Source organism: Manis pentadactyla, chromosome 12 (assembly GCF_030020395.1).
Source record: "Manis pentadactyla isolate mManPen7 chromosome 12, mManPen7.hap1, whole genome shotgun sequence".
Lineage (NCBI taxonomy): Eukaryota > Metazoa > Chordata > Mammalia > Pholidota > Manidae > Manis > Manis pentadactyla.
The window spans coordinates 55,027,395-55,042,938 of NC_080030.1; the positions used below are offsets into that span (position 1 = coordinate 55,027,395).

Consider the following 15,544-nt stretch of genomic DNA (forward strand, 5'->3'; position numbering starts at 1 on the left):
TGGGATCCAGAGCCACTGGACAAGAAGGAAACATCTCCCAACCCCTGCCTAGAAATACACAAGCCATAGCCACAGCTGTCCTCTTGTGATGAACTGCCCCTGTGGATGGTGTGGGGTGAGGGTGGGGGCAGAGACACTGGGAGAACAGGCGTAAGACTTGTTTTCATGGCTGGACACTCCTTATGGATTACATTGCCCATGGAGCACAAGCACAAAGAGGTGAGTCTTTGGCCTGAGGTATCACTTTCCTTGTTTTTCAAAAATTTTGTATCTCAAGAAGATGTGGGAGCGTGGCTGGGGGGCCGGAAGAGTGACGGGCTTATCTGTAATGGCCCACCTTGTGAAGAAAATGGAAAGCAACGGCACAGACTTAGCTGACAAAGGTGGGCCAGGCCACCATGCTGTTGCTGGAATTTCCCTTACAGTGGTGTTGTAGCTGATACGGTGATGGCAGGTGGAGCCCAGAACTGTGTCTCTGGGCCACAACTCGTGACTGTCAGGTGTCAGGTCAGGCTTCCAGGCTCCTCCAGTGCCCTGTCTCCACCTTGCATCCTACTTCACAGAGAACCTGAAAGTCACTGGATGGGAAATTCCTTGTACTTTTCTGCTCCAAGACCTACAAAACTTCCTACCCTACTCCAAAGCTGTTCTTTCAAGGTGCCCTCTTTCCGAAGGCCAGTCTCCCCTCCCAACCTTGCAGGACACTTTATTCCCAGTTACGACTTTTCTCTCCCTTGATTCCATTGTTCTTTCTCAATTAGATCTTTCTCACCATAATTGCAGCATGCTTAAATGTCTTGCCAAAAAATACAAAACAAAAATCCCTCTCTAACCCTATGTTTCCAGCCACTGTTTCTCTCTACTACTTTATTTACAACCATATTTTGGAAAGAGATGGGTCTGTCATTGTAAGAGGTGCTCGATAAACACTTGCTGAAAGAATGAATAAGTGAAGGAATGAGAAACTGAAAAGGGCTAGTAAATCACTCTCTTCTTCAATATAGGTCCAGTGTGTTGTGCTGTTCTAAGCATTTCTGCATACGGTGATAGAGGAAATAGGAATATGAGTAATATAATAATAACAGTCCAGATTTACTGAGAATTTATATTGTGATAGATAGGTACTGCACCAGCACTTTCCACACATTTACTACTCACTACCTCTCACAATAACCCTGAAGCTATGTTCTCTTCACTCTTCCTTTCCAGCCCAGGACACTGAAGGACAGAGAAGTCTGGGCAGCCTCCACTGCCAGAATCCAAACCCTGGCAATTGGCTTTGGAGCCAGCTCCCAGCACCTTCAGGAGGAAATCTTGTTCTATCTTTCTCTCATTATAAGTGGTGAAATTCACTTTCTATATTTAATGTAAAGTTTAAAAAAGGAAGGCCATGTGCTTGAGTGAAAAGCAGTATCAAAAGAGCTGACCACTGGATCTGAACTCTTTCACTACGTTGCAGTGAGTCATTGGCCTCTGGTTCGATTTTGCTTGTAAATCTGAGAAGCTGGGCTGAAGATCTCTAGAGTGCCCTCATTTAAATCATCAAATGTGAGACGCTATTGAAGCGTGAATGAGAATTTTGGTTCATGCTCTTTGGAATAAATTTCATCTTTAAATGACAAGCCATCTTTGTGAAGTACCATACATTACATAAGCTTTGATAAATACCCAACTTCACAATTTCCAATTGGTTTTCCAAGGCTGCCTAGTAAAAAATATTCTCTGGCCTAAGACAGCAACTTCATTTTCTGCATCTTGATATTACTTTATTTAGGAAAAATTAAAGATTCTATTTCCGGTTAACACTGAAATTTTCTTTTTTAATAAAATGTCATTTTTTTTCTGATTGTCAGAGGAATACATGCTTATGACTGAAAAAAATTGAAAAATTGAAAGAAGGAAAAAATAGACATCTAGAAATAATCCCTGTTAAAATTTTGGTGTATTTTTAAAAACACAACTGGAATGTTCTTTTAAGATACAATTTTGTATCCCCTTGATCCTTTGGTATCTTCTTTTTGTTCAACATATTGTAAACATTTGGAAAAACTTTCTTTCAACATGTGCGGTTTGCATGACAGGAAATAACCAACTCCCCCTTGAGAAAAATTAAAGCAACCGGTGACAGCCTCAAATCTGATTTTAATTTGTCACAATAGTGATTCCATTTCCTTCTTCTTTGGGGACATCTGACAAGTGTCTTTGGTTGTCACCACCACACCCTTCTCTTTCTTATCAAGGAGTACAAGGTCAGATGATGAAGTGAACAATTTGTCATTTGGCACCTTCTGCCACAGCAGTAGGAGTACTGAAATATGCAGTTGGAAAGTTGCAGAATTTAGTATTTAGATGTATAATTTAGATGTTTAATTTATCTGAGGATACTGAAGCAGTTTCATACCAAAAAGGAAATAGTACTATGAAAGGAAAATAATTACTATAACATAAGAAAAATACTTAATATGAGTAATTATTATATGTTTGGCATGTAAAAGGAATGTATTGCATCATATATTGCCTTTGAACATTAAAATTCATATATAAAGAAAAATTACAGTCCTTTATGGTTAAGAGCTTGGGCTCTGTCATTGTACTTTTGGGATCTGAATTCTGGCCAACAAGTTATTTCTTATGTGAGTTATTTCTCCTCTTTGAGCCTCATTTTCCTCATTTTACATGTCCACTTTATGGTGATCTTCCGGGAATTAAATGAATCAAACTGCAAATCATGTGAGGCACTGTCTAGAAGCTAAGGGCTCCACACATACTAGCTATTATTATTATTATATGATACAGTATGTTAATGCATAATTGACCCCTATTAGTGGTTCCCAAATACTCATGAAAGGTCCAGAGGTGGGCTTGCTGCGTCAGGTAGCCTCAGGATGTTTTAAAAATACACTATTGAGAGATTCAGGTTCAATTAATTTGCAGTTACACCTGTGCTGGATATTTCTTGGAGCTGTGGTTGGAGTACAGATGAAATGATAAGTTAGTTCCCTGGTAGGGTTGAAGAAGTCTTCACAAAGGTCATAATTAAGGGTCAGGGCTCGAAGGGTGAATAGACGCTTCTTGGAGAAGAGATTGCTCAGCAGAGGAAGAAAATATATCCAAAGGTCAACTACACTTGCTGAGGACCCATTACAAGCAAGACAGGCTGCTGGACACGTTGATTTATTTCATATATTCTCACCTCCACTCAGTGAGGCTGGTGTTATAATCTCCTTCCATGTGTGTAGACAGTGAGTATTTGAAAATTTTTGTCATGTTCACAAAAAGAAGTAGGATTGAAATCCCAGTCTAACTTCAAAGCTCTCTGTCTTAGGTCAGCTCCCTCTGTTGGCTATGGTTTATTGTGTGCACTGAACAGAAGGGCATTCAGTGTGCACAGGGGTCTGGGTGGGGCTGAGGTTGGCCAGGCAGAGGAGCAGCTTGTGATTAGAAATGAAGGGCTCTAATATTCAGTATTGGCAGCGGCCTGCCTGTGCTTCCAGGACTCAGGAGACCTACCGTCTTGGGGAGCCTTGGCCAGGAAGGATCCACATCTGGTCTCGTGCATCCTGTGCCTGGGAGTAAGCCCTCCCATCTTAAAGCTATTGCAGTGGCTGTTGTCAGGCACCATGGCACTGGCCACCTTCCCTTGGGGACTTGCCTCTGTAATTGCTGCCACTTTTCTCAGTTCTCTTCCCACCCTCCTCAGGTAAGCAATAAACCACCAGGGTGCCCCAAGGCAATCTGGTTTGCTAGTCAGAGAGAAAACAAGATCTTGGTGGTGTGTGCTGATCTGAAACCTCAGTTTGGAAACACACAAACCATTCTAAGGACAGAACACACTTTCTCTCTCTTTTGCACTTAAATGGGGACCGTGGTGAGTCACTTAGATCTCAAACTTTGAGAGTGCGGTGGCAACAGAGAGGACATAACCCCTCATTTTGTTTATTAATGAAGTCACAAGAGATAGACTGTGCTTGCTTCTGGGTAGGAGGTTGATTTTAATTTTATTTAACAAACAAGTCATTCTCACTCAATGACTCATAGAGTAACTTCAGTCAAAAGAAAGTTAATTTACTTCTGCTTCCCTCTATATTTCACTGTCAGAAATCCAAAGCAGCCACTATGCCAAAAATACTCTGGGTGGGTTAGGGTTTTACACAAGGAAGTGTTGCAGTAGAAGACTACCATTTCTTTGTGTTGGGTGCAGGTGAGTTAGCAAACCTGCTGGGCTCTGACATAAGCAGCCATATTTGTACCAAAAAGAATGTGTGATAGAGGGTAGGTTGCTGACTTGTAGCATCTAAACAGTTTCTCACAGAGGAAAATAAATTGTTGGTGAAACTTAGTTGTTGTGGGCCTTATGATCAACGATCTTATGCTTTGCTCATCAAGCTGATGATAAGCTAAAATTATGGGGGCCCTTGAACAAAGTAGTTGCATTTTTGATGCCTGTTCTGGCCATATGGCTCATGGGAGATTGTGATACCCAAGTGGAACTTCCAAGCAGGACTTTGTTACTGGCATTTCAGTCCCTGTTTTCAGCTTTCAACTGGATATTCCTACTAACTCTACTGCAAACAACCTGCCTGCCTGAGCTACCATCTTTCCGTCACCTCATCTTCCAACTTTTCTCACTGTTCACCTCACCTCCCATTTTGCAAATGACCAGACTAATGTTTAGATCTCCCAGGGTTCAGTATCATCAAGTTTCATCTCCTCTTCTCCACATTATCTCTGGATTTTGTACCTTATTTCTAGTTCCCTCATAGTCTGCCACCTGATTACATTTCTCTTGATTCATTGATCTGGCCATCCTGTATTTGAATGTTAGCTAATTTCGTTAAACACTATTTTATGATGTCCATGCTTTTCTTAAAATTCTCTAGTGACCTTCTTTACTTTATGAGTCAAGTTCAAGTTCTTTAATTTGGCATTCTAAGACTTTCGTTTTCTCTCTAGTCAACATACTTGACTGCTTTCTGGACCTTCTCCTACTTAATGACTTAATAATGCCTTCCATATGTCAGCTCAGTCTCACTTCTAGGCAATTTCCTAACCAGTCAACACTCTATCTTTCAGGGTTCAGCACAAGACCAGAAAGCCCCTTTCTCCTACTCAGCGCACTTCAGTGATCTCTGCCTTTTCTTGCTCTGATTTATTGTTTGTGTCAATTATTTTAAAACTAGATATTCGCGCTCTTTGTATGGGTCTGGGTATGTATGTATGGCTCTTTGTATGTGTGTTTGTCTTGTCTGTGTCATGAGGTTGTTAGGTCTTTGAGAAGAGAGGACTATCTCCAACTTTCCTTTCGAGCACTCAGAGTCCTCAGCCCAGAGATAGGATGTAGTAGGTGCTACACTGTTACCCCTCTGTCCTTGTTGACTTGAAATGAATTGTTCAGATATTTCTATTTGATCTCTGGCAGACTCTAGTCCCACTGCTGTTTGAGACAGGAGCTAGCTGTCCTGTAAAAGGCTGTCTCAGCCTGTGATTATTGGCTTGGCTCAGGCACCTTAGCCTCATAGACTGCTTGGCATAGAGTGGGTGCTGTATTTGTTAAATGAAGAAATGATAACCCAGAGAAATACTGGGTTCCCTGGTTCAATTTTCTATTTTTCATCACTCAGATAAAAAATAAATCCATTAAACAATGTCAACCAGGCTAGCAGAAGGCAATGGCTGTTTTCAGTTCTAGCTTTAGAATGTGAACACTTGTTTCTTCTTGAATAGGGGATATGGCTTTCCCTAGAAAGTCAAGTATATTGAATGATCTCTCCTGACTTCTCTGTTTGGCTCCTACTTAAATGACTCATGTTCCAAATAAATTTATAACTAGCAGAGTGGAATTGTTGATGACCCTTTTCTTGGTTTCTTAGGTCTTGAAGCATTTTTGAGAATGGCCCTACAAGCTGGTCTTGGCACATAGCCCTCCTTTGCCTCATTGTTGCTTCAGTAACTGTTCATTTTTAATTCCTCCAGAAAGCCTTCCCTAATTACCCAAGATCAACTTAATTTTTCCTTCCTCCAACTTCCCCAAAGTTAATCACACTCTTCTCTGAATCCTGTATACACACACATGTTTCTCATATTATGTATACTCTTATGATACCTGCATGTATTATTGGAAGTATCACATCCCATCAAAGTATAAATGCTTATGTCTCTGTAAATTCCTCAAAAGCGGTGGCTATGTCTCATTCATCTTTGTATCTGCAGCACCAGGTCACTGCCTGCCCAGGAGGTACTCTGTTGATGGTCATTGATGAGTAATGACAGGGAGTGAGTGAAACAGTGAGGACATTGACTCTGTCTTCTGCAACGCAGTGGCATATCAGTGGCTTACCACGCTAATGCACTGGCACTTCCATTATCTGAAGTGCTGGGAAGCTTGCAGCCAGAAACCCTGGGAGCACATCATGGAGCAAGATCTAGTTGAGTCAGAAAGGAACCACTACCACAAACGGTGTCTTGCCTTTCTTCTAGAAGAGGGCAAATATTGGACTTTGAAACTGTGGGTGGTGCTACATTGGGTCTTAGTCCCAACTGGAGCCTCCCTTGTCTGCTTGGGGAGCACAGGGCTGGGGATCTGGATTTTGGGGCAGTATATTACTCTCTTAGCATGAATTCTTTTTTTTTTTTTTTAAAAGGATGCTTTTAGTTTACTTCCCCTTTTTCCTTTTTAAAAAATTTTAATTGAGATATAATTGACGTAGAGCATTATGTAAGTTTAGGGTATACAAAGTGTAGATTTGAAACATTTATGTATTGCAATATAATTACCACCATACTGTTAGCTAACAACTCTATCAGGTCACATAATTATCACTTAATTTTTATGGTGAGAACAATTAAGATGTAGTCTCTTAGCAACTCTGAAGTTTATAATATGGTATGTTGACTATAATTACTATTCTGTGCATTAGATCTCTAGGACTTATTTGTCTACTAGTTGCCCTTAAACTTAACAGCTCACCCTGTAACATTTTAGATTAGGTTCTTTACATTTTGTGTGGTTCTCATAGGTAACACTAAAAGTTGTCTTTAAGAAAATTACTGAAAGGATGTCACCATCTACAATGCATTCTCTCAGAAAATGGATTTTGTAAGCAAACTGTCCCTCCATCTCTAAGATAGGGGTATCTTTTAGCACCAGATGGCTTGTAACATGCTGGCTGACAGTCTTCTGTAAATGTATTTTATATTTCTGCAGGGTATAATGTGTTTTAGATGGCAGCTTTTAAAAAGGCATTTGAGTCTCTGGGTCACTTCTTCATAAAAATGTTAATCTATATTATAAATACATATATACATATATATATATATGTCTGTATGTATTAGCTCTATTTCAAAAATCATAAGCAAAGGCAAATATTTTTGAAGCTCTCTAAAATTACCTCTGCTTGTGCAGCTAAAATGGCCTCACCTGGAGAGGCAGATCTGGAGGAACAGAACTTTAAAGATCAAGATTAGCAAATTAACCGACGGGAAAAGTCAGAGAGCCAATGAACCTGCTACTGGAAAGCCCAGGGGCGGGTCTGGAGCTCCAGACTCTCTGGGATTTGGCACCCTAAAACCCTCAGCTGAAGCTGCCTCCTTTCCTAAAGCTCCGTCTTCACTGGGAATGTTTGCCTTGTACGTTACTCCCTTTGCGGAGCAACTGTGGAAATCACATTGTGTTGCTCTGAAATGGTTGCCATAGGAACATCTCCACCTAGTCATTATCTACTCAGGCTACTGATTACATGAAACCAGGAGACAGAGATGCAGAAGGGGCTGCTGCAGCCACCTGCTCAGCGGAAAATTGTAATTGCTTCTGCGACATTTACCTCTGTGGCGGCATGTTTCTATGAATGCTTTTCTCTGCATTATCTCCACTCTCGTTTCCCCCCAAAGTTAGTAAATGAAATAAATCGATAGGAAATCAGCATTGGGATAATAGAGCCATTCCATTCCCATCCCTACTGCCTTCCTCCTTTGTTTTAGTACCTTATATGGAATGAAAATAGTTGCCACTCTTTTCTGTCACTCAGACGTGCTACTCCATGCTTAGGTGCAAAGATAACTCCTCTTTAAAGATCTATGATTCCCATGCCCTGCACAATGGTGCTGCCATAGTCTCCTGCTACATATCCAGAGAACCTTCTAGAAATTCATACAGATGCCTCTCTTCTAAATTTTATAAAATATAAACTGTAAATGAAACTGGCTATTAATAAGTAACTTTATCTTACTCATATTCCTCAATAGAAAAATGGATGGATCTGGATGGATCTCTTTTGAGGAGGATTTTCTGGTCTTTATTCCTGGATTGCAGGTGACATCTGAGAGGTGTTGTCTTAAAATAACTCTTGTGAGAAAAGCTAAACAATCTGTTGACCTTAATAATTTATTGTATAAACCAGAATATTTTGGGAGTGAAAGATGGCATTATTAATAAGTATGCCTGATGCAAATTAGGACTATGCCAGGTAAACCAGATATAAATTGTCATCTTACACGTAGACAGTAAGTACATGGGCAGGTAGTACTATGCCCTCAAAAAATAAGGGGACAAGTATACCTCTTCCAGAAGTATATTTGTGCAATTAAAAATGATAATTGTGGAATTGAAAATCTGGATCAACAAGAGAGATTCCCCTTCTGTTTATACTTCTGTCTTGTGTAAATTTTGTCAATGTGAATCCATTTTTGGAAGTAAAGTGATGGCACTGGGAATTGAAATCTCTGCCTATATTGGAAAAAATCAACTCAAAATTCAGGTAAATGGTATAAAAATCACTTTAAACTTGTCTAGTACTTACTGTGTAGTATTGGAATCAGTTGGTAAAAATAAAATTTTTAGGAGGAAATCAAAAATGTTCTTCAGAGGTTTATTAAAATTTTTCTGTATAGTCTATTTAAAATGACAAAATGACAAACTGACATAAACAAAAGAAAACAGATTGGACTGAATGTGCCTATGGAAGTGCCATAAACCCTTTTAACTTTGTTCAAAAATCTAACTTAGGGGTTGGTAACTTTTTTCTATGAAAGATCATGTTTTGGCTTTGTGGGTCATATGGTCGCTGTTGTGTGAAAGCAGCTGTAGGCGATATAAAAATGAATGGGCCTGGCTGGGTTCCAATGATATCTTAATTACAAAGCAGGCAGGGGCGGGAGCATGATGGGGCGCATGGTGGGGTTTGCCCGCCCCTGTTCTGGTTATCTGTTGCAACATCTAGAACCTTTGTTCTGACAGAAGGGAAGTTATTTCAGATGTTAATTCTGACAACCCGTGTTCTGCTCTGATAGGTTGGGGCTGTGGCTTAACGGGACAATGGAGAAGTGAAGCGGGCCTGACTGTTTCATCTGCATTTGTGTTATGCATGTTCCAGCCCTTCGTGACATATGTTGAGATGGGTGGCAGAGGGTAAACGTCTGGGGATGCTTTTGACAGCGAATGGCAGCCATGTGGGTTTCACTAGGTATTTTAGAAGGAAGGCTTCAGGGAGGCAGGTACAGGGAATAGAGGCTATGGTGATTTGGTTTTTCCTATAAATGGCAAAAAAAAAAAAAAATTCAAGATTAGATTCTATCTTGGGGGACAGAGCAAAACTCCAAGTCCCTGAGGAAAATGAAATCTTGAGTCTCTGTCTATATTGGAAAAAATTGACTCAAAATTCAGGTAAGTGATATAAAAAATCACTTTAAACTAGTCTGGCACTTATTGTGTAGCACTGGAATCAGTTGTTAACAATAAAAGTTTTAGGAGGAAGCTCTGAAATGTTCTGTAGGGGATTATTAAAAATTTTCTTTATAGTTACATTTAAAATGTTTCCCTTTAGGCAGAGTAAACACTAACAGCTCAGATAAACCACAGAAACATGGATGAGATGAAAGAGAATTGAATAGACTTTATATAAAGTACTAGTAAATATGTTATTTATATGATACTTTAAGCGACTGTATGTAACACAGATATCCACATATCTGCTGCTACCTGGTGACAAGCTACTTTAATTACAGATTGCATTAGGAAATTGTGGAGAGTGGTTATAGTAAGGTTATTGGTTCCAATTTCAACTCAGTAACAAAGTATACAGGGCAGTAGGCAGTGGAATGGCTGGTACCACAAAGTCCTATCTGAAACTCATCAGTTAAACATAGGGAATGACTGACATTACCGTTATTTAATATAGTATTTCTGAGAGGACCCATTAATTTAATTGGTAAGTTAACAATAGTTACCAAGAGGTCAGTATCTAAAAAGAAAATGTTCTTTAGGATCTTGCCATCTATGTACGGATGTGTTGTATACAGGAGAAAAATTTGAGACTACTTATTAAACTGTATAAAATACAGCTTTATAAAAACATGAGACCACTGTATAAAATATAATGAAGGTAAATTAATATTGCTTTAGCATGTGTGACTATAAAGAGATGTGACTGAGAGTTTTCCAGAGTACAGTGCTGGGCAGAGGAGAAAGGGATTTCAGGATGGGTGGCCAACACCGTGACTCAGTGGGGACAGGTCATGAGCAACAGGAGGGGTGAGAGAGGGATGGGAGGGGGCCAAGAGCAGCCCAGGCCAGGGAAAGGAGGCTGGGGTTGAGTCTGGGCACTAGAAAGTTCCTGGTGGATCTACAGCAAAGGGGTGATAGGATGAAAACTGCTTGTATAGGATTTATTATATGTGAATAATATGACAGTGAAGTATTATCTGCCTTGAGTTTCTGTCTAAAATTTTATATATATATTCTTTAGCTTACAAAAGTTAAACAAATTAACTGTAAAAAACATTCAAGTGTTATAGAAATCTCTGATGCAGACAGTGAAATATTCCATAATCCCACCTGCAAAGATAGCCCACATTAGCATCTGATGTTGCCTATTAACACTAGGATATATATATATTTAAAGATTACATCATTTGGAACCTTGGAATTATAAAGAGAAGTCTTTCTTATTTTCCTTGCCATTCCTATTGTTCATGTCTTATACTAGCAACCCTGATATGACATCTCATCTATTATTGAAAAGAAACTTTTTGGTTATTTTCTCCCTCTGACATCAGTGTGTCATGGCACTGGCGAATCCTGCTCTCTGTGAAGACAGTGAGCTAACTGGGACCCTTCCTTATCCCTACCTTGCTTGGTGAACCATATATACCTGGGAACTAGAAATCAATACAGTCTAGAGACTGTCAAAGGGGTGACATCCATCGTGGCTGGAACAGCCCATTCAGGGTCCTAAGGAGAAGTAAAGGATACCATCAGAGGTTCCCACAAGCTGTGTCTAATAGTGCATTGGTCTAGAGTCTCAACTTTGTCTTCTGAGTATGTTTTTGGGAGGCTGGGTTGGGGAGGTTGTCTGTAGTATGGAAACATCTCTCCAAGTCTTGGTGTCCCTGAAAGAGTTGAGAAAGCAGATATTGTATGCTGATATGGGAGTTTAATAAGCCAGGAGACATACAAGCATGTCCATCTCCTATTGGCCTTTCGAGGATCTAAGGACCAGAAATACCAAGTTCCAATTTCTTCTAGTAGGAAAGTAACACTCTGTGGCTGCAATCAGCACTTTGAAATTTATAGATGGAAAGTGTTATGAGAACCCATCACTGAAAACCTTGTTGCAAATCATGGAATTTATCTATTTTGTTCCCCTGCTCCTCATCTCCAAGTCCAAAGTAAAGGATGTTGATAGAAGACATGAAATCTGGTGGGGTGACTACTTTGGTCTTCCAAAGGAACTTGAGATTAAAAGAATTGTGAATGAGTGGTTGAGCAAAACTACAAATGAGGAGTAGTACATGAAAGGGAAAGGTAGAAATCAGAAACAAATGAACTTCCGAGGAATCATACTGAAGGAGGAAGCAAATGCACACTATGAGGACTCTGCCATGGTGAAGAGTTTTATGAGAAATGCAAACGTGGATCTCAGAGACTTAGGTTAGACAAAGATGGGAGAATTAGATAATGGTTAGTTACTGAGGATGACTGTGAATAGGTTTCCCTGTGGGGTTTTAGAAATAAAATAGAATCTCATTTAGTCCACTTCTGCCTGAAGGTGGCAAGAACATGCTGGATAATGAAAGGAAAAAGCTTCCTTGTATAGGGCCTCACAGTTCTTAAGATTTACTCTTGTAGAGCTGACATGATCTCATTAGATCTTCACTAAAGCTCTAAGAGGTAGGGCTAGGGTTGCTTCCCTAGCGAGGAATCTAATGACAAAGGGTTAAGTTTTGGTGGGGAGGGGACAGTTGCAGGAAGGAAGGCAGACCTCCGAGGGTTTTGAAGTTCAGAGGGAAGTGAGAATTTTTCTTTATTTAAGAAAACGTTTGTTCCTTTCCAGGTACACCCGATTACTCACTGTTAAGTAGGCGGAAGTCAATGAATGGGTAGGAGCCACGGCGTTCAGCAGGAACCCCCGTCTGACCCCTTAGTCGTACATCTCCTAGAAAACAAAATTCAAACAAATGTTTGAAAATGTTGCCAAGTGTATAAACTTTTCCTCTGCAAATCCTCTTACCCACTTATGTCACTGGAACCAACACCAAATGTCAGGAGAAAAATGACTTCCTTTCACCTTGCTTAAGAAAGCCTGCATGGGAAGAGATATTTAATGAATGCCGAGCGTAATGAGCTTGGCAAAACGCTCACAAACCTAGCGGCGCTCTCGCATTTGCCTGGAAGATGGTCTGTGACAACTTCATTCATGTACAGTTTCCAGAGTATTTTCATATTTTCTAGGTCTGGGAAGATGAAGCAGCTTAATCTGGAAGGGCAAATGGGGTGCTGGGATTATAGCTGCTATTCTTATTAGAAGGTTTAATTGCCCACAGGGTTATTTCTCTTGGTTCCAGCACAATTGTTTTCTGATGGGTGTCCACCTTCTTTGTTCCTCAATTGTATCATTGATCTGCTTTAGGATCTGCTCAGTGAAGGCCAGCCTTGCTCCAGACACTCCATGCAGACACTTAGACACCCTTGGACATATGGGTGTAACAGGGCCTGAGTGAGATCCCATCAGCTGTACCCCGGACAATGACAGTGTTTAAAATACCCCTTGCAGATGGGTATTCTTGGTCTTTAATTTGTGAACCTCTGAGCTAGTCTCAAGTTTTATGTTGGTGCCTCCTTTATTGCTCTGTGTAATCTGATGTGTGGTGTCAGATTGATATTTAGGAGTGTTACAGTTTATGTAATAAAGTGAAGTGGAAGGAGGAGGGAAGAGATGGAGAAGTACAGTTAAAAATATGAATACAATCTGACTTTAAAGCAGGGAATGCTGTTAGCATTTGGTAGGTTCATGGGTGTAGATGGTCAGTAGTTACAAGAACGCCACTGGAAACGTTTGAAGAGTTTTCCTCTGCTTGGCAGTTGTCTTGAACGCCCTATGTTTATGACTCTTTAGAGTTTGCAAAGCGCTTTCACAACCATCACAGTATATTTAGTTTTTTGTTTATCTCATTGGATCCTCACAATAGCCTTGTGACGACAGTCACTGTCATTCTCCTCTATAGGGGAGAAAATAGAGGCACAGAGAAGAGAAGGATTGTTACTCTCCCCTCAAACGCACTCAGTAGGTATCTATCAACTTAAATTGACTGCCCAAGTTTATGGTGCTTTTAGCTTATGATGAGCAGGGCTAGTCCTTAAATCCAGGTTGTTAAACTGCAGTGGCAGAACACGATCTCCAATACCATTGGTTTCTCATCTTATGGAGTGTGCACACCTAGTTTTATTTTTTTTTATTTACAGACCCTCCCCCTACTGCCCAACACACACACATGATCAAGTTGTACTTTTAGTAGTCACTGAGAAAATACAGCAGGTTAAAATGATGTAACAAATTCAGCACTGTCTTTAAATGATTGATGTGTTATGAATGAGAGTAAGATAGATGCACACTTCCAGACCTAGGCAGAGATGAGATGCCACCCTTTGAGCTGAGCTCCTAGGGGTTTTAGGCTCACCGACTGGAAATCACTTCTTCACTAGCATTTTCTGCTCAGTATTAACAAAGAGTTCCTCCTTTGTCATTCTGAGGCCACCAATTTCCAAGAAAAGTTCTGTATTATATCAGTATAGGTTTTAAACCCTCTGCCAGAATCTATTCCTTTTATCCATTTGAGGGTCTAAGACAGAGGAGACTTTAGATTTAGACAAATACTCAGTAGACAGTGCCACATGCAGAATGGGTAAAGGGAGGGCGATACACCAGTAATTAGGGGGCTCTGTTCCTGAAAGGATCAGCATTTCACCATCTTGAGTGACCTTGGGCAAATCAATAACCACTTCTAGGTCCAGTTTTCTAATACTTAAATTAATTAGCATAAGTACAACAGTTTGTCTACTTCACAGGGTTGTTATGAGGAAATGATAAGGGGCATGAAAATAACATGACAATTACCATTTATTGAACACTTACACTGTGCTGAGTATTTTGCATGCCATCATCTCATATCATCTACCCAACAACCCAATAAAGTAGGTTTTATTATTATTAGACCATTTTACAGATCAGAACTAAAGCCAGTGGATATTTGATGACTTGTCTGAGCTCATAGAGCTCTTGAGTGTGGAGCTTGTGCTCAAATTCAGAACTGGTTCTAAACCCCACGTTCATAACCACTCTTCTATATTATCAGGGTAAAAAATTGTGCAAACAGCTAAGCATTCATTTTTTATTGCCCAATGTATGCTTTGATTGCTATTTGCCAACAAACCAAATGTACATTCATCATGATTCCTGGAAACTGACTACCAAGGGAATCCACCCCTTTCATGAATTCAAGATTCAACCAGATAGATATTCTTTATTTGAATAGTAGTCCAGTGGAACTGGGCTGTATGAATAAGACAACCAATCCTGTTCTGGATCAGCAAGGCATCTATTACTCTCAAGTAAGACATGGAAAGCAATTATTTAAAATATTCAGCAGAACTGAAATTACCTGGCAGCTGATTTATTCAAGCTCCTAATTAAGTAGACTTTTCATGATGTCACTACACTTTTGGGAAAAAGAGACAACACAAATCAACACTAATAACAACAAATTACAAAACCCCTACCTGAAATGTTCCTTTTCAGTCTCATTCAGTCTGTTACTACAAGTACAGTCTTGCTAGTACGTTACTGATACACCTAATGATGGCCTTTAAGGAAGGATTTCATCATGTTTAAAATAACAGTAAAGCAGGAGGCAGGGCAATTGTAAATGGGCTAGCAAGGAGCGTTGGAAGTTTTTCAACATAAAAGTTAAATATAAACAAACCTAACATTCTGTGTTTTGAGGATACTATTTACCCAAGACTCTGTTGTGGTTAATTTAAAAACATTAATTTTAATGTATTTTAAAAATGTATATTAATTATTATATTTAAACAGTATATTATAATATAATATTACAATACAGTTATCTATTCTAATATAATATTCTAATATATTCTAATATAATATTACAATACAGTAATATGTATCAAATAATTATATTTTAATTTATGTATTTCTAATATAGAAAGTTCTTTCCTTCTTCTGCTTTCATGACCCCTTCTGATACTAAACTG

At 39.6% G+C, this 15,544-nt stretch overlaps 1 protein-coding gene across 5 annotated transcripts in view; it reads right to left on the bottom strand.

The window, feature by feature from the left end:
* The window catches only part of PDE7B (phosphodiesterase 7B), a 294,625-nt gene that overhangs the window by 58,994 nt on the left and 220,087 nt on the right, over nucleotides 1–15,544 (bottom strand). For all 5 annotated transcript variants that reach the window (XM_036903718.2, XM_036903717.2, XM_057489246.1 and 2 more), the window contains one exon: nucleotides 12,345–12,428. In XM_036903718.2, coding sequence (XP_036759613.1) covers nucleotides 12,345–12,428 — 84 coding nt within the window. The remainder of the gene's footprint in view (nucleotides 1–12,344; nucleotides 12,429–15,544) is intronic.